Source organism: Athene cunicularia (assembly GCF_003259725.1).
Source record: "Athene cunicularia isolate RWA chromosome 19 unlocalized genomic scaffold, athCun1 chr19_part1, whole genome shotgun sequence".
NCBI lineage: Eukaryota > Metazoa > Chordata > Aves > Strigiformes > Strigidae > Athene > Athene cunicularia.
In genome coordinates, this window is record NW_020799124.1 from 5,920,926 (window position 1) to 5,942,514 (window position 21,589).

At 47.8% G+C, this 21,589-nt stretch overlaps 1 protein-coding gene across 2 annotated transcripts in view; it reads left to right on the top strand.

Moving 5' to 3' along the window:
• The first annotated feature begins 129 nt into the window (after positions 1-129).
• Positions 130-21,589, top strand: part of SLC43A2 (solute carrier family 43 member 2) — a 32,800-nt gene continuing 11,340 nt past the window's right edge. Inside the window, exons 1-9 of one of the 2 annotated variants that reach the window (XR_003399732.1) lie at positions 130-1,020; positions 1,197-1,393; positions 8,805-8,994; positions 10,005-10,060; positions 10,797-10,873; positions 17,161-17,253; positions 18,139-18,272; positions 18,709-18,911; positions 19,544-19,687. Coding sequence is in view for 1 of the 2 variants with exons in the window: in XM_026861538.1 (XP_026717339.1) it covers positions 1,234-1,393; positions 8,805-8,994; positions 10,005-10,060; positions 10,797-10,873; positions 17,161-17,253; positions 18,139-18,272; positions 18,709-18,911; positions 19,544-19,687 (1,057 nt within the window). In the remaining variant the exon portion in view is untranslated. The remainder of the gene's footprint in view (positions 1,021-1,196; positions 1,394-8,804; positions 8,995-10,004; positions 10,061-10,796; positions 10,874-17,160; positions 17,254-18,138; positions 18,273-18,708; positions 18,912-19,543; positions 19,688-21,589) is intronic. The other variant, XM_026861538.1, reaches the window with a different exon arrangement.

The window sequence follows — 21,589 nt, forward strand, 5'->3', positions numbered from 1 at the left end:
GGACTGGGGAGCGGGTGTGGGTGCAGGGCTGAGGAAGAGGAGGCGGTGGAGGGCATGGGGGAGTGTGGTGGGTGGGTGTGCGTGGAGGGGCACGGCTGCGGGCTGCCTTCCCGGGGCAGGGGTCTCTGCACCAGCTTCTGTGGCTGGAGGGTGGCCCTGTCTTCCTGGCAGCCTTGCAGCCCGCATCTCCCTCCCAAGCAGCCCAGGGCTGATGCTTCTGCCCTGTAGAAAACCCCGAGAAATTGTCTTGGGCTGTGGTGTGTAGCCAGCTGATTTCCCCAGAGTGCCTGGGTGTGCTCTGGCCTGGGAAAAGGCTCAGCTTGTCTAAAATGGCCACCTGCCTTATGACCCACCTCTGGGCTGCTCAGAGCAGCCCCTTGGCCAGCCAGGTCCGCTCCCAAATCCACCGCTCACTCTTATGAGCCCCAGGGACTGAGACAGTGGAACTGGAGGCAGTGAATGTGGCTGCAGCATCTGTGGGGCAGCTCGGGGATGTCGGTGTGCTGAGGTGGAGCAGTGTGGGCCAGGCTGTCTGCACAGATAGGACAGGGCAGGATGTAGCCCACCTTGTATCCCAGCTGAGTGGTCTGGCAGTTAGGAAAAAGTGCTTCTCGGTGAGTCATCTGTGGAATAAACTACTTACATAGGACCCATGCGCACCTTCCAGAGCAGATCTGTGCTCCTGCGTGGGGCAGAGCAGAGCTGGTGGGTCACTAAAGCCAAGATTAGGGTTGTAGGGCTGCCTTCCCCTGTCCCAGCCTCTGCCTGCAAATAGCCAGGAGATTGGGGTGCTGGCTGAAGCCCCCTGCTCTGGTACACGTTTCCTCCCTGCCTTACAAATGGGCCGCCTGCCCCATACAGGTGATGGAGGAGTGGGCTCTGGGCAATTGATATTTGCTGCATTTTCATACCTGTTGCTCGGGAAGTGGAACGGAGTCCTTGAACGCTCGCTCCTCTGTTGCATGGTGTGTGCACTGGAGGGGCTGCTCCAAGGGCACCTGTGTTCCCCCATCCCTCCAGGTAACTTGGCAAGCTGGTACCTGCAAAAACGAGTTTTCCACCTGGGTGCCTTACGTTCAGCAGGCAGGTTTGCTTGCGTTCCGATAGACAGATCTCTTAAACCATGCTTTTTTGCACTCTTTGAGCAGCGTATGTTGTGTTTGTGGACTCACTGGAGGTTGTTCTGATCCCTGCAGGTTGAGACTCTGAACGAGGCCACCTTCCAACGCAGCAATGGCACCCACACTTGCTACTGCCCATCGTCGGCGCTGGTGGATGGCATTCACAGCCATCATTGAGAACCTGCTCTTCTCTGCTGTCCTGCTGGGCTGGGGGTCCCTCCTCATCATGCTGAAAGCAGAAGGGTTTTATTCCTACCTGTGCCATGAGACAGGTAAGGATGCTCTGGAGACTTGCATAAATAAGTTGGTGGTGTGGTTCCTTGTTGTAGGGTGGCGTGGAACTGGCTAGAGTAGGACTGAGCTCCAGGTCAGTCCTGGGATAGAAAAAAGGGGTATGTGCTCTATTCCAAAGCTGATGGCATCCTTCTGATGGTGTTATGTGTGTAGTTGCTGTTGCTTTGCAGAGTGATTGGAAAAGAAGCCTTAAAGATTATATAAAGCTTTGCTGGACAGCCTTTTCCACTTGGCCGTGAGTGGAAACCTTTTGCATAGTGTCTCGGCTGATATCTGCAAGGGAAGGCCTGATGGGTTCCAGAAGGTGATGATTTGTGGGGATGGTGTCCTGAGTTTGTAGGAGGAAACTATAGGCACTCCTTCCTTAGTGGTAGGAAAGAAAAGAGCACGGGTGACAACAGCATTAGGGGAGTCCAGTGCTGCTGTTGAAGAGAAGTTGCAAAAGTAAATGCTCCTGATGTTTTGCTCCTCTGACACCCAGAACGTGCTCAAACCAGGCTGTGTTCTATGGGGGCTTGAGATCCACCTTCTGGCCCAGCCAGAGGAAGCGGTTGTCCATGTTGCAGACACAGCCTTGCAGGGAAGGAGGTAATTTTGTGGTGTGGGCAGAATAACCCTGGGACAAACAACATGTAGGTGGATGTTTAACCCCACTTGGGCACGGAGAGAATTGTGGTCTGGGGAATCCCACAGTGTGGTAGGGTGGACAGCGAGGTTAGAAGGCACCTGAGGGTAAAGGTGTGGTATGGATTTGGAAAGCTGCTTTAGTGACAAGATTTGCATGTGCTCAGAGAAGGGAATAGCAGAGTGAGGAGAGGCAGGAGCTAGGTGTTTGGGCTCTGTGATGGTGCATGAGATGAGAAGGTGGATCAGCCCATTCAGGGCTGGTGGATACCAGGATGGAGGAGGAAACATTAGACAAAGAAAAGGAGTTGGAAACAAGTGCGTGGACCCTCAGTGGGTAATGGTAGGGAATAGTGGGGGAAATCTGAAATGTGGGGAGACAAAGTCCAAGAGAAAAGTGATTGTGAATAGTTGTGATGATACTTTGGTTTTTTTCCTCATCCATGGACTGTTTGTTACAGTCTTCTCTTCTGTGTGCCTGCGGACAGCCGCCTCAGCCTTGTAGAGCCTGGGTTGGGGCACCTGGCAAACGTGCACGTGTTTGAGTCTTCTATCTAGCTTAGTTGCTTAATCTCCATCCTATGCTCTGTTCATAGTGTGATGCTTCCAAGTGTGTCCATGTCACCTGGGTCTCCAGTAGTGCTCCAGATGGCGTGAGGGAGAGTCCTTAGTGGCTGGAGGCAATTTAGGATTTCTGTTCAAGGCTGCTCTGTTCTCACCGAGCCGTGGTGACTTTGTCACAGCACTGTGTAAGAGATCTCGTTAAACCTATCAGGTGGGACTTTCTGCCACTGAGATAAAACTCATGAGACTTGATAGGCAAATGCTGACTGTCTCTGAAAGCAGCCATTTTCCTATCTGCTTCCTGAGATGTGCCCTGCTGACAAGAGCCCTGCTTCACTTGGGGCCCACCTCCTACTCTTTCCTTTGATTGCTTTCAATTCATCTGCCTTTGCCCCAAATCAGTGAGATTCTCCTTGGTTTCCCACCCATGTTTGCCAATCTGTGGTTTGTCTGGCTCTCCCCGTGGGAGTGCCCATGCCACAGACCTCTGGGAAGATGCAAATGTTTGGACAGTGGTGAAATTGCTGTCCTGGGGGCAAATTCTTCCTCCCAGTGACCTGTGCCCTGAGGCAGAGAACTTAATCCCTGAAAATAAATTTATGTAGTCAAATCGTCTCATTGTCCTCAAATATCTGGCCATCGCTGCTGAACTCAGTGATTGCTTGTGATGAGCATCAAGGACCAGTTTCTCCGGTTTCCTTCTTCATCCATGCTTACTCATTTTCCTTTTTTCTGTTTTTTGGCCTCGCTGTAATAATCTCAGCCATTTGGTGGGGAAGAGTCCTAGCCCCAAGTGTGGGGAGAGCAGACTCCCTCGCAGCTGCCCTGCAGTGGTCACTGAATGGCTGGTACTGAGCTGAGTTTGACCTCTGGCCCAGTGGTTGCCTTTCTCAGCATAACCTATTGAATCTTACAGCCTGAGTGGGTACTTGGCTGGAAGGTTGGTGCAAACAAATTGTAACTAATAGCTTTGGGGCACTTGTTGTTCCTAATGCTGCTGTGTGCATGTAAGTATTGCGGGGGAAAAAAAAAAAAAAAAAAAAAAGACTTTTCCTAATGAGCCAAAGGTTCTTTGCAGGGCTTTGCATTTGTCAGCAAAAGCTCTTGCACTTTGTGATGCCTTCCAACAAAAGAGAAAACTAGACCTTGTCCTTTCTGCAGACTCTTCTCTGAAGGTAGCAGCAGCTGCCCAGAAAATGACTGCAATTCATTAAGTGCTCCTTGTCTTCCTGCGGAATCCCCCCTCTTTCCCTGCCTGCCCTTGGCTTCTGGGATTTTACTCTTCCACCATGCAAACATGTGGAGTCTGCCAGACTCTGAACTCAGTTGTGTGACAGTGGATGGGCACCTAGGAAAAAAATCCACTTCAGAACAAATACTTTTAAAGCAGTTGTGCAACAGGGTTTGAGTGGGGGGTTGTACCCATCCTGAGCAGCAGGTTTGGCCACATCCTGAGAGGTATGTTTGAAATGTGCTGACAAGGAGCCTGGTAGTGGCACTTTGTTCCCATTTTAATTTTACTACACTACTACTTGGCCTTTAACCAACTGAAGCAGCATCTTTTATTTGGCGTAAATGCTGATTTTGCAGTTTTTATCAAGGATTTGGGCCATATCAGCTGTTGGGGAACTTGATCTGTTCAGGGTCTTGTGTTGCTGCAATATTACTGGGATTGTGAAGCTCAAGACTTGGGTCTGAGATGTTTTAAAAAAAAAAAATCTTGACTTTGGTAATCTGTTCACAAAGAGCAGAGTTAAGGAGCCAGTTGGACAGAGAGCCTTCCTCTAAAACAGGGCTGCAGAAAACCAAATGGACAATAAGCTAATTCACTTAGGGCAGGTTAATGTGCCTTAACACGGGCATAGTAGGAAGGTGCTGCCTTACAGCTCTCTGCTCCAATTTATTTGGGGTCTGTGGTGAGAAACTTGCAGTCTGAAGGTCCCTTCTAAAGCTGGTAAGATGTGATGATGGCTTGTGGAAAGGCTGCACACGTGACCCTGTAAACAGGAAAAGAGTAAATGTGGTAAATGTTCATTTTCTACAGGAAGCACGCTGTGTTGATTAGCAGCTGTCGGTGGTATCAGAGAGCTGCTTTGGGAAGGTGCTGGCGCTGGGTAAGAATTGCTGCAAAATGAAACTTCAGCTGGGAGGAGAATGGAAGTTTAACTGGAGTCTGTGCCTCAGATGAGGCTTTCAGCTGGGTGCCTAGAGGGGAGGTCCTGAAGTGCAAGTGGATGGACAGGCAGGGAGGGAAACCCGAATAAACTGCATTTGCAGTGGTATAAAGCAAGAACATCTCCTCCCAGTTCCCAGAAGTATGACACCATCCCGAAAGGAGAAAACATGTTCTTATGTGGGCAGACTGCAGAGATCAGTTGTTTGCACATGTCTTTCACTGTGATTTTTTTTTTTTTTTTTTCCCCAATGCTCGCAGACTCTTTGGCCCTGATTTCTCTGTCTTTTTTTTTTTTTTCTGCCCCCTCTCTTTTTCTTTTTTCTTTTCAAAAAAAAAAAAAGTGAGGCTGTGCAGTCTGTGTCCCACAGAGCTATCACCAGGGTGGCTGGGGGTGTCTTGCCTGCTTGGCTCAGTCTGATCCATGAAACAAGATGAAAGGAAACCTCTGCTGTCTGAGATGGCAGCCACTCTTGAAAAAGCCAGACTCATTCCTCTGGTAACGTGGTGTGTGCCTGGGATTTGAAGAGGTCAGCAAAGAGTAGTTAATGATTGACCCTCTCATGAAACCTACAGCACTTAATTTGGGAGAAAGGATGACTTTAAATGTTCCAGTAACAGTCTGAACAAATCCCAGTGATGAGCTTGACATAAATGATTACCAAGGCAGCCTTCCTCTCACCTAAGCTGTCATGCTTTAAATAGTAACTTGAACTACTAATTGGGCAGTAGAAATCCTGCTGCTTGTAGGGGAAGTGCTGTAAAAATAGGCAGTATGTTCTTGTAATTGCTGATAAAGACTTGCAGCTTCTAGCTTGACAGCGAGGCAGCGGTGAGCGTACATGGGCTGAGCCTGTGCTCCTGGCTTATGCGGGTGGCACTCCTGCGTGTCAGACCTGGCATGCTTGCCATGCAGGTGGACTTGGCAGGAGAATTTGGGGAGGGCACCACTGTCGGCACAGAGATAGCCCTTCCCCAAAGCACTGTTGTAGATGGAGCCAGGCACGTAGGAGACTTTCCCCAGCAGCGTGGTGTGTACTGATCTGGAACAGGATCTGAGCTGGGAAACTGGTGTTTGCTGTAACCAGGTGCATTAGGTAGGTGAGTCGTTAGGCAGGTTTTCTGCCCATTAATCTCCTCCTAGCCACATGTCATATGCTGCCACTCGCTCTCCGGTGCTGGTGACCTGCTGGCATGTTAATCTGTGCTCCCCAGTGAGACAGCTCTTGGCTGGACCTTGTGCATGCTGCACGCACCTGCAGCCCCTCCAAAATGTTCTATTTATGGAGGTGACTCAAAGGATCGGAGGATGTCAGGGTGCCAGGGGGTGCTTGAATCATTTCCATTATGCCTCAGTGGATCTTCTCTTGTTGCTCAGAGGCTGATTCTATTTTCACAAACAATTTGTATTTCCACATAGCACTGTTGCCTGGCTCCTCCTTGGAGCTGGTGATAGAGCAGCTGTAAACAAGGTGACTGGTACAAGCAGGGAGTGAAGTTTGGTGCCCTATTCCCAATCTTCCTTCAGAGAGGGACAAGTTTCCTTGATGTTTGAGCTGTGTCCTTATCACCTCCTGGTGGTGTTGCTCATAGTGCGTGCCATCGGAGGGTCTGCTAGCAGGCCTGTGCTGTGGGAGCTCCTTGGGGTCATGCTGCAAATGTACATGTCTATATTAACAGTAATTTGTCTACTCTGGCTTTAAATGGTGAATATATCTGTTTTGAGATCTCTTTGTGGGGAGGGTTGACAGGCTCTTTACCACGTGCAGCCAGCAGTTACAAGGTCACCGCACTGTGCACATCCCTCCACCCTTCCACTCCCCAGCTGAGCTATCTCTGTAGAGTGCTGACACAGCGAAACTGCTACTACTTTGTCACTATTTTTTTTTCACACCCCCATTCCCCCCCCACCCCCCTTTGTTTTCCCAAGTTTAACCTCTCACCCACATCTGTTTCCTATGAATTTATCTTTGTGGAGAGCCCAAAAAGCCTTGATGCTGTGGATGAAGCTGTGTGCCTGTGCCTGCCTCATGGAGATGCTGTCAGTGTTTTAAGATTCTGGGCTACACCGGGAGGAGATTATGTGGGAAAGATGGATGAAAGAGATTGAGATGTAGTGTGAAAACTGCAGAGAGCCTCCCAAGTTTGTCCAGGACTGATTTCTAAGAATGTGACTTGGGAGCCTCAGGCTGGATTGCTGCCCTCCCTGCAAAAGGCATGCTGATGGGACATGTGGTCTTTTGGGGATATCTCTTGTTGCTTACCCTGGCTACCCATGACTAGCAGGGCAAGAGAAGGGACAGATTAAGTTGTCAATCAGGAGCACGTGTCAAAGGGGAGGAACAAATAGTCATCACTGTCCACAGACAGTTTGAGACCATATTAAAGGTGTTGGTGAGAGCAATGTAAATGGAGAGAAATACTGTGGGCCTTCCTTGAGTGCTGGGTGGGGACAGAAGAGAGTTTGTGGGCAGCTCATAAACCTCAGCTATCAGCACCTGAATTCCTGCTAATCCCCAATGTCTGGAAGGTGGAGCATGATTTGTTTGCAATGGACACAAAGCTGGAAGGGTTGTTTTGGCCAGTTAGGAGAACCAGGGCGAAACCAGTAACTGTAATGGTGCTGAGGCCTGGGTAGAAGGGAAAGGAGTTGCAAGATGGGGCAGCGTGATCTCTGGTGACACAGGGAGGGTGAGATCAGCCAAGGGGATCTCCTCCACGAGTCGCACCAAGCAGTGAACGTGAAGTCACTTGTACGTGAGGGATTCCTGCTAATTAACTAACTAACCAGGGCTTGCTGAGAATCTCTAGTCTTGCTTCACACGGATGGTTATGTAGGTGACTTCTCTCTATTCCTCCTTTAATACTGAACTCTGTTAGATCAATTATTAAATATGGAGGAGAGGGTTTTATGTCACTGGCTTGCAGCAGCAGTTAGAAAGCAAGTGCTTTGTCATACCAGCAAAGGTTACTTATAAGTCAGATAAGCATTGGGAGGAGAGGTGGAGTGCACTAGAGCTCTGGGTTAATGAAAGTCTAAAGGCACACATGCTTGAGGAGCTGTAAGCCACCTTGGGATGGGCTTGTCAAAGGAGCAGAGTTGACACAAAACAGTAAAACTGCTGCTGCAAAGAAAAGGGAACTTTTTTGTTTGTTTGTTTTTTCCCCCAAACTGTTCTGTTTCTGTCTCTTATACAACGTGGGTTCTGTTCAGCATGGGAGTTCGCATGCAGAGTTCCTCATGTAAGGGCAAGAACTGAAAGCTGGAGATAGAATTGATCTGTATGGCCTAAGCCCAGTTGGAAAGAATAGAAAATGCTAATTATGGGGCAGAAGTTAAAGATGCATCAATCCTTCAACAAATGGAGAAATCAGATGAGCTGCCAGCTCTCCTAGGAACAAGGGAGTTAAATCCAGGATGGATTTTTCAGAGCCAGGGCAGTCAGGAAGCAGGGTGGCTACTGCAAAGCCATTCCTCATCCCGATGCTCACAGTGAGGGTAGGAAGCTTTTTGTTTAAGCAGGCTGTTGCTCTGTGCCAGGTTTTGTCAGCCCAGTGTCTGAACCCAAAATAACTGATTTGGCTGTAGTTATTGCTTCCAGTTTAGGGAAGAGATCTGTGAGAAACTGCCAGTTGTTGTTTAGGAAGATCTTATTTTTGTATTAGTCCCTTCAGGTTCTGCTGAGTTTAGTCCCCTGTAGTTGCCAGGGCCTTGCTGTATAGTTGTTTTCATAAATTAATGAATCTCTGTCCTTAGGTTGTTACCATGCCGCTGCTTGGGATGCTTGCCCCCTGGGTGCTTGCGCATCCTCTTTCTGCTCCCAGCTGAGCTCATCAGGTTTCCCTTCTGCTGCTCTTCTTTCCTTTCTCCATTCCTCATGGATTATAACAAAAAATCGAGTGTGGAGGGCGTGTGCCCAGTGCATGGTGGCACCCTGCGTGCAGGGCTTTTCTCTTCCCTCCTTCCTGCAATGCTGCAAGCCTCATCCTAACAGACTGCAATGATGATCCTCTATCATCCCGTGTAGGAAACACCACCAGCAGCCCGGAACACGAGAACAGCACAGCTTCAGAGGACAAATGGCCCTCCTGCAATGCCCAGGATGAAATGCTGAACTTGGCCTTCACCATTGGGTCCTTCTTGCTCAGTGCAATCACGCTCCCCCTGGGAATTGTCATGGACAAGTACGGTCCCCGCAAGCTGCGACTGCTTGGCAGGTTGGTGTCCTGGGCTCTCCAGTTGGGCTGAGGGGTGCATTCATGCCTTGTCTGGGGCAGATGGGTGCTGGGCCTGTTGTGGGGTCCCTGCAGCCTTGAGAACTGTCTGAGGGATGGGGCTGGGAGCTGCTGGCCATGCACAGGCCTCACTGGAGCAGCTCTGGGATGATTTCGGCCAGCACAATGAATTGTTCCATAAGTGAAGGGCCTGGGACTCCATGTCCACACACTTGAGTTCTCCAGTGTTGCTCTGCTCCCTGGCCAGATGGAGCCTGGAGGAAGAGTGGAGTCATTTGTGAGTCACGGAGGGTAGCTTTTTCCTTGAGCTGGGAGCTATGTCCTGAGAGGCACAAACCCAAAATGTTACATCATCGTTTGCAAGCTGGAGAGTTAAGTTGGGGATAAACACATCCTGCCTGCCTTTTCTAGGGCCCTTCTCTGCCATGTGGTGTATGTTGCTTTCTGCCTCAGATAGCAAGGTCGTTAATTGCTTCCATCGCATGTAGGGATTAGTGACTTGTTGGGCACAGTGGACCCCGGTACTGCTGAATTTTAATGCACTGAATAATACCAGAAACCAAACGGACCTGTAGGCAGAGTGGGAAAAACAGGGCAAGTCTCTGACTCAGACCCTGCCAGAGAGGAGCAGGTAAAGACTGTGAGTGATGTGACCACAGCTGGGTCTCGGGACGAAGGTTGCTGCTGTCTTTGGTCACCTCGAGGTGAGGGTTGGCTAAGCTCTGTGCTGGAAAACCAGCAGGGAATTTGAATCCAGCAAGAGCTGCATCACTACTGGGAGGAAAGGTTGCTGCCTCAGGCCTTGTGCAAGTCTTGTCTGTAATACTTGGGTATTTCCCAGCATTAATTTTTTTTCCAAATCACCAGTTTCCCTCCCTCTTACAAAAATTATATTGTGCTTGCTTAACAAAGTGCTGAGGAGGTAGAAACATCTGTAATTTACTGTGTGTAAGTGCGTCTGTAAGGAACTCGTGGTTTTGGTTCCCTTTCAGCGCCTGCTTTGCTGTGTCCTGTGTGCTGATCGCGTATGGTGCCAGTAACCCAGACTGTGAGTATGCATTTCACTGCTGAGCTGGGAGGGCTTTGGGGCTGTGGCTTGCATTTTTTTGGGGAAGCAGGCAAGTGTGCATGGCACTTTGTGCTTTGTCTGTCACACCTCCAGACTGTCGCACGTCCAGCGCTGTGCTGGGGTCTTGCTGAGGACACAAGCCAGGCATCTGCTGGCCCGTGGGAGCAAAGTGGCTCTGGGGAGAGCTGGTGTTTCACAACCCTAAGTGGAGAGAGTTGCAAGGGCCAAACATCTGAGATAGTCAGGTCTTTCAGCTTTGCATTTGGGCAGGGCCAGGTCCTGTAAAGGAGCAGTTCCAAACAAGTTCATGGCTTTTTCAGGGTTGGGAAAGAGGTAATAGCACACAAGGTGTAATCAGTTTTCTCACCAGGGGTAGAGGGAGCATGGTCCTCAAGACTAGATAGTGAGATGACACTTTGAATCCAGTTCTTTCAAGTAAATCTTTTCTTTTAAGGCTCATTCAGACAAGCTGCATCAGCAAGTTAGTTCATTAGAGAAAAGAAATGTTTCCATCCTGAATTCTGACTTGGAGGAGACCTTGTCCCTCCTCCTCTGTGGCTGGGGGGAGATGGGTGGTAGGTCAGGAACAGCATGTCATGTCCTGAGGGTGTTGATTCACTGAGGTTTTTAGTATCAGGACCAAAGCCCTCAGGATTTGGGTCTCCTTTCCTTCTCCACCCCAGTAAAAACTAAGAGTGTTTTTTTTTTATTGCAGCTTTGTCTGTGCTGATATTCATTGCGCTGGCTCTAAATGGCTTTGGTGGGATGTGCATGACCTTCACATCGCTTACGGTAAGTGAAGAGTTATTACCCAACTCTATTTTATTCCTTACTGTGACCATGAGCTGGGCTAGCAGGCAAGAACAAAGTGGATCTTTTGCCTGTGGCATGAATAGCACCTGGTTTTCTGTTGGTACAAAGGGTCACTCACTTTTGCCTGAAAGGCTGAATACTAGGTGGTTATTCTAAGGCTTTTTTTTTTTCCCCTGCCCCTTGTACCTCAAGTGAAGGTGGGGGGGAAAAAAAGGAAGTGTTTTTGTCTAGAACTCAAACTGTCTGTATATGCAGTGCTCAGCTACCTGGCACAGGCTGGACATGTGCTTGCACTGGATTTAGCACTGACGTACTGCGGGAAGAATCAGCAGGGTGCAAACCCTTGCAGCTGCATGTGACCAGCTTTCTGCAAGTGTGTTTTTTATCTTGCCCCAAGAAAACAGCTGTTGTTGAGCACAAAAACTTTTGTGCTCAGAAGGGTGAGAGTCCCTTCCAGGCTCCCTTAGAAATGCTGTGCTGTTGGATGTACCCAGCTCCATCTGCGCAGCCCACTTCGATCTGTTTAGTCTGTGGATTGTATTGCAAGCATTTGTCAACAACCGTCAGCTGGATCTCTACATTTTGGGGTTCTTTTTGCCTGGAGACAGAAGCAATATCGTCCTCCAAGTAGTTGCTTTATTTTCTACCTCATTACCCTGATCCCATTGTCAGTATGGCTGAAACAGGGCTGGGTGGAAAGTCTCCCAGAAAACAGTCTGGGAAGCACTGATGTTTCTTGAGCTGTGGTTGAAAACTGCAGATTTGGACTGCGTTAACTTGCTGTTGAAGTAAAACTTTCTGTTAAGGTTACCTCTGATTTAACAAGGCTTAGATGCTGGCTGAACAAGGCTCAGGCACTGGCTGAACTCCTTGAGACCTAAATTTGGCAGAGGCTGGGTTTACAGATCACTGTGTACTGTGATGTTGCTGCTGCTGTTGCTTTCATACATTTAAAACTTTTAGAAGTCTGTGCAGATGTCGGTCTCTCTTTTGTATGTAGTGTTCTTCACTGGAAGCCTTGGCCATGGTCCCAAAGAACTATGGGGCAAATGTCATTCTGCCACGCTTCAAATAAAAGCAAGGAAGAAGAGAGGAGCACGTCAGTGCTGCTATGGGAGAGGATTCCCATCCTGCTGCTGCCAGCATTGGTTATTGTCTCTCTGGGTGGTTATTAAGGGGTCACAGATTGTTTTAGAGCCACTGGTGATGACAGAAGTGAGGGCAAGGATAGGGCAGAAATATATCAGATGTGCTGTACTGTGACTTTTAGCACCAGTAGCAGTAAGCAAAGCCACTTATTACGCCCTCATTAGTGAGCCAGTTCCTCAGCACTAAGGAAGTACAGTAGCAGAAAAAGGTCAAGTCTTCCAAGAAGAGATCCAAGCCTTGAGGAGGTTTGAAGCAAGTAGTGATGCTGTGAGTTCACACAGGGAGACCTCAGGTGGAGCTTATCCCCTCCTGACAGCAGCATGTTTTGTAGAGAGCTGAGGTGACTCCAGGCCTACCTTCTCAATTCCAGATTCAGATGTAGCTGCTCATGCCTCCCTGCAGAGATGCACAGAGGCATTTTGGTACCTGAGGCATGTGAATGTGATTAAAAATAATCTGTAGCAGAAGGGAAGCTCTTCTTCACCTGCATCGCAGCGTTGCTGTGGTGGTGACTGTTAAAAGCAGGTGTATTTTGCTCATTGGTGGCTTACTGTTTTGTCCCTGCGTGGTTCTGCCCGTGAGCTGGGGTGCTCGCAGCTGTGTCAGGAGCCATCTTCTGTGGTGACATGGTGATCTCTTGTGGGTCCCTTCCACCTGTGGCCCATGGAGACAGGATGACAGGTCCATGGCTTGCGGGCTCTGCGCAATGTGGCTTGCACGTGCTGCGCTATGTTGTGCCCGGGAGAGGCTGAAGTAAGTGCTGAAAGGGGAGACTGGAAGACCTTTTTAAAGACTTTCATTACACAGAGGCAGCGAACACTAATCAACTTGTGGTGCCAAGTAAGCTTGTTCTGGCTGACACAGGCACTGGCTGCTTAGCACACACGTGCACGTACAAGTCAAAGCAAGGTGACTTCCTTCTGCTGCCAGCTGCAAGTGACCTGAAGCGCTCCAGGAAATGGGTCGAACCCGCTGGTGCATGAGCTGCTCCTCTGCCACCCCAGGCGGGTTACAGCTGCTGCTTTGTAGCAGGGTGGCCGTGAAGGGAGGCCCAGAGGCGTGTGGGGTTGTGATGCTGCAGCATGTGGGGCTTCCTCAGGTGTTGGGACACCTGCATGCGTGCGTGGGCACAGTATGATCTGATGGCAGGGCAGGAGATGGGATCCTCAGTGCTTGTGCAAGGGGTGAACTGGATCTCTGAGGATTACAGCCTGGGACAGTATTCCACGCAGCTTTGCCTCTTGGGTTTAAAGCCTTTTTCAGTAACAAGTCCCCAGGGTATCATGAAAGCACATGGCAAGCTGCAGAGCCAAAGCAAGCTGCCGTTGCTGGGTGTCTTGCATTGTGGCTTGGGGAGGAGGGGGAGTGAGCGAGCGGGGCTGTTCCCAGTTCTGGGAACAAGGTCAGACTGTGCCTGTTGTTAAAATGCAGAGGGGAGATTTCTGCCTCGTGACTCGCTCTTGGCCAATATAAGTGAAGATTGGAAATGGAAACAGATCTGTGTTGGTGGCTCTGACAGCAACACAGGAATCTGGCGCTGGTTCTGCTCTGAAGCTATTTCATGCAAAGAAATAAACATGTGTGATAAATTACCACAAAGAGCCTTTTATAGATTGTTTTCTGTCCTGTTTTCCTTTCAAAGAATTACAGCTGTTTTGCTCTTATTTTCTGCTACAAAGTGTCCTTTAATTGGGGGAGAGGGAGGCCATCTCTGTGTAGGGGATCTTCTCTGCTTGGAAATATTAGTAAAACTTGGGGTTCTGTGTTCTTTGTTTGCTGGAGAATGGGAACAGGAGTTTCCATATGCTTTGGACAAAGTGGGCAGTTTGAGGCTTTCTTGGAGAATGTATTTTTAGTGTCTGTATAACTTCCAAATATACCCCTGATAGGGAAAACAGTTTTGCTTGAACAAAAATACCATTCTCCAGTAGCCTAGTTCTCAATCCCTTGACTTTTTGCACTGTTCTTTCAAATGGTCCTTGCAAGAGGAGGGAAGCTGGGTTTAGTAATACTGCTGTGGTACCTTTTGTATATGGGTTGCCTCCAGGAAAAAGATAAAAAATATAGAAAATGATCGAAGGTCTTAAACTTACTATAGGGCAGATGAGAAAGTAATCTGCAAGAGGAAATTTTATCAGTTTAGGATTGCATGCCTGTAATAAAGGACTCCAGGAAAAAGTTATGGTACAGCAAAATTAAGTTGGTATCTTTCAGATGGAGCATAAAATTAATAATACATTGAGTATTACTGACCTTTAAACAGAAGGCGTAAGAGTTTCTGTCATTATGTCTTGAGTGATTGGGGCTGTCATACCAGAATGGGCAGAAGTTAGTGGAGGAGTCCCCTCTGGCCTGCAGGGATAAGATCAGAATGAGGAGCAGAGCTTTTTGATGGCAGGAAAACAAAGAGCCCACTTGCTCTGTGGCTGTGGTTTTTTTGTTTTTTTCTTCTCACTATGGTTCATTTTTTCCAATGCTTGCTGCTATAAAGACAGCATGAAAAATGGCTTAATAACTATTGTGTGTTATTTTAGTAGCTGGTCTTTAGATGAGACCTGCACAGGCATTGCCAGTGCTGGCACTTGCAGTCTCAGAAGTTTTCTGTCTGGGTATGAATTACTTTTTCCCTGCCTTCCCTCTGCCTCTCCAGGTAGTCTCATATTTATTTTCCTCCCAGGTGCTCAGTGTTAGCAGTTTTTGCTTTGGGTTGGATAAAACCTTAAATCTCCTATGTCCAATTTTTTTTTTAATCTGGCTGGTGTCAAATAGGATTTTAGGAAATCTGTAGCCTTTCTAGGACTTCTGTCCCTATTGCAGTAGCAGCAAACTTGGGTTTTCCTGGACACGGCTGCTTGCTTTCAGGCCTGCTCTATGTCTCCAGTAGCCCTCAAGAGCAGGAGGATCCACCTGGGAGTTGCTTGTCTGCTCTATGAAAAAGGCTTTTTGTCATCTCTGGGGCTCTGGGGAAAACCGGCCTGAGCCGAGAAGCAGCTGTGTTTGTGGAGCTCTTGCCCTGCTCTGTGCTCCCCAGCAGGAGCAGCTGTTTGCTGTAATTTCTGAAGATTATTTTAGATTTGGGGTATTTGAGATGAAATCAGTGCCCTGCCTGGTGACTGTGACTAGCCTTTTTGCACCCTGCAGACACTGTATTCTGCAGATGCTGTTTTCTGGGGTGTGTATTTAGGCCACTGCTTCCAAGAAGAGATTTTTTTGCGCCTGGTAACAGACCTTTGGATCCTTTGCCGTTTCCTGTCTGCAGCTCCTGAAAGCAGCCTGCTGGCAGCTCTCCCGCATGCAGGGATCTGGGGATGGGTGTGGGGATCCTCGCTGCAGAGGAGCGCAGCATTTTCTGCCTCTGCCGTGCATGTCTGCTCGGGGTTCACCAGCAGCGTCAGGCTGGGCACATCATCGCTGCAGTTCCTGGGCTGGGGTTATCTGAGGACCTGGAGACCGCACTGCCTAGGAAGCTCTGCAGTGAGACAGAGGATGATAAACAGCCAGATGGATCCTAGAGTGTTCCTGCACAGGAATACTTGTGTTATAAACACGCTGGTCCTGCTGTGACACAAGCCAGGTTTGCTTGCCTTATATGCTACTCCTGGGAAAGATGGATTTGTTTTTCAGCAGTGGAAGGGGAATGTGATGACAGCATTTGCTTGCTCAGGCTCGGTCTAATATTTTCTGAATCATGTTGTTCAGCAGCATCTTTAAGTAGGTAAAATGCTGGTTATGCTTTCAGTCCTAGAAGGCACCTGCAGTGTCCTCCTTTGAGGCCCTCTGAGGCTGACGTGGTAGTGATGCCCAAGTGAATCTGGGGAGTAAGTGACCCAAAAAAGGGGGTGAGAGGGAAATCTGTCTGCCTGCAGCACAATCTCTGCCTGTTGACCAGCTTCAGGAGATACTGGCTGAGCTCTCTGTAGCCTACAACTTCAAAGCTTTTCTCTGTAATTTCCAGTTTGCAGGCCAACATTAGTTAGTGATGGAAACTTCCTTATTTTGGCTGTTTAGAAAAATGGAGTTCCTCTTTTCCCAGGAGAGTGGGAAGGTCTCACAGCTCTTTCTGCCTGCACCACTCTGCTTTTGGGTCCTGAGCAGAAGCAGGGGCTGGAGAGCCAGCCTGGGAGTGCTTCTGCTGTTGAGGTGGCAGAAGAGGCTGCTGTGAGTTGCTTCTTGCTGTCCTTGCTGAGAGCTTTGCTTTCCCAACAGATCCTTGCAGAACCAGCCTGGTCTGCTCTCAGCCATGCCATCACACCCGATAGGAGCCCAGGCACCAAAGTGGGGTGGGTGGCACGGATAGCAACATGAGGTGCTGTTGGCCGCTTCTTTGGCCGCTTCTTGCTGCGGAGTTCAGCAGCTTTATAGCCGCACCAGACAGTAAAGCTGTGGATATCTAGTGTTTGCAATTGCCTTCCTGCTCTGGGCTCCAAGCTAGTGTGCTTGGGCATCCGAACCATCCATCCAGCTGATGGAAACATGACCAGCTTTAGCCCCCCTGGTAGAGAGAGTCTGCTTTCACAGAAGGAGCCACGGACCGAGCTAGAAGTGGAAATGCAAACAGCAACACAGTCTCTCTTCTTGTTATAACACAAAGTTTCTGCTCTACTGCACAGATTTGTTTATGCACCTTGGGTCTGCACCCAAACCTGGCAGTTCAAGGTGTTGCAGGGTGTTAAAGAGGTGCAGCTGTCACAGCCTGTGTCTTAACAACTCTTGACTGAAAAGAGGGCAATATGCGGAGAATGTGGGCACGTATTTTTTTGGAGAGGAAAGGAGGTGGTGGCTACAGACTTGGTGTAAAGAATTCTTGAGGAAATCACAAGGGCTGGAGCAAGCACTCCCATGCTAAAGGTAACCAATGCAAAGTATGCTGTCAGTCAGTAGTGTAACTAAGCATATAAATCTTGAACTGTAGATAATCCCTGACACTGGAAACATCAATGCAACCTGCAGAGCAATATCCTAAAGAGCTAAGTCATTCTTGAGTAAAACTGGCTGCTTCAGATTCTGCTATCCAGGAGTCTTAATCCTAAATGCCAGTATCTTCAGAAGAAAGCCTTCTTCCCTTTTCTTCCTTTCCCTTGGCAGCAGCCTTTTTCAGCCAATTTTTCTTTCCCCAGCTGCCCAACATGTTTGGTGACCTTCGTTCCACGTTCATTGCTCTGATGATTGGCTCCTATGCTTCCTCTGCTGTGACTTTTCCAGGAATCAAGGTGAGGTTGTGGGATCATGACTCATGACTGGTGGTGTTGTGCTGGAGTCTTGCACCATTTGGCAATAATGTGGAAAGAGGGATTATTTGTTAAATCACTCTTCTAAGGATGTGCCTTTGCAAGACTCAAGTTCCTGTCAAAGGCTTTCCAAGTGACTGCCTCCAGAACTCAACAAATATTACGAAGCAAACAGACTGCTCTAATAGATAGTAAAATTTTAAAGGTGTTAAGTAAAAGTTAAGAAGGGGAGATTTTTTTTTAATGAAAGGTTGCTTTTTTTAAACTCTAAAGAGTATATATATGTATTTTAATGCATATTAAACACATTACATATTTAACAAAATACGTAAAATTGCATATTAAAAAATTAGATATTTAACACATGTTTAATGTGTGCGATTGTCATGGGTAGCTGGCTTTGAACACAATTCAGAGCTACCAAATGGCACTGAAGGGACAGATGAGATGGTCGCTGGGGCTGCCTTGGTAGATCACTTAGTGACTCTGAACCAGAGATGTTTTGTTGCAGAGTTAGCATAAGGGAGATATAATAAAAATAAGCCAGTCTCAAGTGTGCAGGGAAGTTCCTACTGTCTTTCCAAGGAGAAGGTCCTAGATGAAAACCTTTGGCAGTTATCTGCAATACAGCTGCATGCTCTTCCCGCTGGAGGTCCTGTTGTTGTTGCTGTAGCTGCTGTTAAAGATGTATACATCTCTTTCTAAGCATGCATGACATAAAACTGCTTTTTGTTACCACTTGAGTTAAACCCATTTTAAATGTAGCATGTTGTTCTTTCTCACAGCTTCCTCTCAGACCTCATTCAAAGGGTATTGAAGTATCTTGCTGCTCTGATAGCGAAAAACATATTCCCTTGTGATTTCCAGGTTATATATGACTTTGGGGTCTCCTTCATCCTTATTCTGCTTGTCTGGGCAAGCTGTGCAGGACTAGTTTTCCTCAACTGTTTCTTCAACTGGCCACTGGAGCCCTTCCCAGGACCGGAAGACATGGACTATTCGTAAGTGTCCTCTAGTCTGGCCTTGAGGGCTAATCCCATTCTTAATCCTCTAGAAAGCGCTGGCATAACTAGTTTAGAGGAGTGGACAGGGAACTCCCTTGCATGTTGTTTATTGCTGCCACTTCTTAAGTTGAGGATTTATGCCTGCCCATTAGTGTTATGTCTTGACTGGTGTATATCTGTGGAAAGTGGAACTTTCCAAAGCATAGGAATTATGCAGGAAAAATGATCTGTCAGTAGTCATAAGTATTTCTGTATTGACCTAGATACTAGGTTGGCCTGGAGGAAGTATCTCTCTGCTCTGGATGCAGACTGTGGATTTGTAGATGGAAACTAGTGCCCTAAATCCACACATAGCCTTTCTGACTCCTGCAACTTTGCTGCCTCTGATTCCTCACCCTGTGTTGCAGCTGTCTTGCTCTTTACTGCCCAACAGGGTGAAAATAAAGTTCAGCTGGCTGGGATTTGACCACAAAATCACTGGGAAACAGTTTTACAAGCAAGTAACGACTGTGGGGCGCCGTCTCAGTGTGGGGAGCTCCATGAAGGGCCCCAAGGAGCCAGCAGCCTTGCAAGAGAACAACAAGCTCTGTCTGTCTACGGTGGACTTAGAAGTGAAGTGCCAGCCTGACAATGCAGGTGTGGTTCCATGAGTGCCCCAGGGGTGCTTGTGCCAGCACAAGGCTGTTGGCCTCTCTGCTCCACTCCAGATCTGTTTGTTATAAAACAGGTGGTACACCATCCATATGTTGCCAGGGCCATGTGCCAGCCACCATTATTTAAATACAAGTTCAGTTATATAAGGAATCCTGTCCTTGTATACTTGCCTAAAGACACCATATGGTGTTGTCAGTTGTGGGGACAACATGGGTGAGTGGTGGGGCTGCAGAAGGACAGTGCAGTTGGTCACTGCTGTCTCTTAAGCAGACTGTTGCCGTCATGACTAAGCCTTCCTTACTCAGTGGTATGGCAAAAGCAAACAGTTTGAAGCTTTGCTTTGCTCTAATCCATAGATTTAGGTGAGTCTTCCTCCTCCTTCCTTGCCCCAGTTACTGGGAGCCAAACTCCAAGCATCTATAGCTGTTCATTATGGAAGTCTGTAAGGCACCAGGTAGTTGTGAAATGTGAACTCCTTAGAGCTGCCACTGGCACACTATTGGAATCACTAGCTAGGAGAAGATGTGTTAACCCGGAGGCAAAAGCCTCATCTGAAATTTTACATGTTTATGAAGGTATGTTGCCTTCTTCAGAGACTGTTATTCCTTCTGCAGCTTCTCCTTCCTTTATGAAGAGTGTCTTCAGTCCTATCTTGTTGCTCAGCCTTATCACCATGTGCGTCACTCAGCTGCGGCTCATCTTCTACATGGGAGCCATGAATACCATCCTTGAGTTTCTGTCTGGAGATGAAGATCAAGGTAGGGTAACCTGAAGACATTTATCGGCTTCCTTGGAACTGGGACCTGACCCAGACCTGGTCCTTGCAGCCTGATTACTCAGCAGATACACCATGTATGGCAATTAGTAGTGTCAGAGTGCAGCTGACAGCTGCTGGTAGGGTCTGGCAGAGGGCTGGAACTAGCCCAGGACAAAGGGGCAATGAGGTAGACACTTGAATGTCAAGCTAATTTTAGCCCAGTGTCTGTTAAATACTATTCCATGTTATTTCCCCAAATGGATTGTTGAAAGTAGCTTCTCAGGATGGACTGTGTTTGTTTGTTTGTTGTTTTTTTTTTTTTAAATTGGAAAACCTATTTCATCAGGTATTTTCTTTGATTATCCTAAGCAAGCACAAAGTACAGAGCAGCTGACTCATGACTGGTGGTTGGACTAGGTGTCTCAGCCCGGCAACCGGGGGTGGGAGAAGTGAAGTCATAGCTGTTTCGTGCAGCTTGGTGTGTGCTGGGGAGGCTCAGGGGCGCTCGCTGCGCTGGACTCGTATTTATAGCTCTGATTCAGTACATGGAGCAAACAGGAAAGCGTACATTAGTTTACTGTTGTTGAAAATACCCAGGATTGCAAAACAAGACTTGGCTTTTTTTTTTTTTTTTTTTTTTTTGTAGTAAGATCCAGTTTGAACTTGTTAAATCTGGATTGCATGAAGCTGATAAATCAAGAGGCACTCCTCTGAAAACAGGAGTGAGCTCTGGGGGAGGGAAGGGAACTCGGGAAACTCCTAGTGCCCTGGCATTCCTTGAATTGCTTTGTTTCTCGAGCCTTTGACAGCCCGCAGCATTCAGCTCTTTATCTCCTGGCTCAAGAGCCAATTCAGACGTTAAACAGTAAACAGGACAAACTTCACACTGCCTACCTTTCCCAACACAGCTTAGTTTTCTGCTTACCTTGTAACTCTTTCACATTGTGTTTTTTTTTTCTTTCTTTTTACCCTGGCTTACTCTAGTTATCTTTCACTTTCCTCTCCTCCCCTCCTTGGTATTTTAGAATTAATATTAACTATAATATGCTGCCACTTCTGTTTAGATCCATGTTAAATAAAGGATTTTGCCTGTTGGGTGCATTGCATTTTTTTCTGTGCCACCTTTAAAATTCCTTCCCATTTTCCCCCTCCTCCCCCTGAATGTAGCTTGGACTCTCAGTGCAGTCACTGTCTTGGTGTTTCCATGGCATCAGCAAAACAGTGGTATTGTCTAGTTGCAGCAGTGTCAGGCTGCAAGAGTCGTTCCAAGAAGTGTGTGGCTCTCTAGAAATGTAATCTGTGCAGATCACGAGAGGATGGGACTCTGCTCCCTTGGACTCCTCGTTCTTCTTGCAGTTATTTACTTGAAAGTGGTTTGTTTTAGAGAGCTCCTGAGAGCAGTTGCAGGTGGAGGGAGCATTCAGCAAGGGAAGAAGAGAGTTGAGTCAATTCTGCAAGTGTTATGGTCAAAGAAAATTTAAATATTCCTGGGACTAGAACAGGAGCGAAGGATGTAGGGAAAATTGTTCAAATAGGTAGTGAAGGCCTTAAGTTGCAGTGAGGCAATGTGTTCTTGAAAGTCGTTTCCTGTGCAGATTACAGTGACTTAGACCTGTCATGAAATCTGGAGGTGGAAAAAGCAGTCAGCCTGTGGCTACTTATCTTCTGCAAACCCCCCAAAAGTTGGGGGAGAAGCTAGGGAGTGCAGTAGCTCTGTAAATGGCTATATCATTGTGTTGTAGGAAGTCAGGAGAGAGTAGGCCTCTTGTGTCTGGAACTTGAAATTTGGCTGCATCTTTCATAAATTGTCTTGTTTTCAAATCTGGTAATACTTGGAGACCTTGGGTAGAATCTGAGTGGGCTGGAAGACTCAGCTGGATGAGGGGTTTGCTCAGGATAGTTT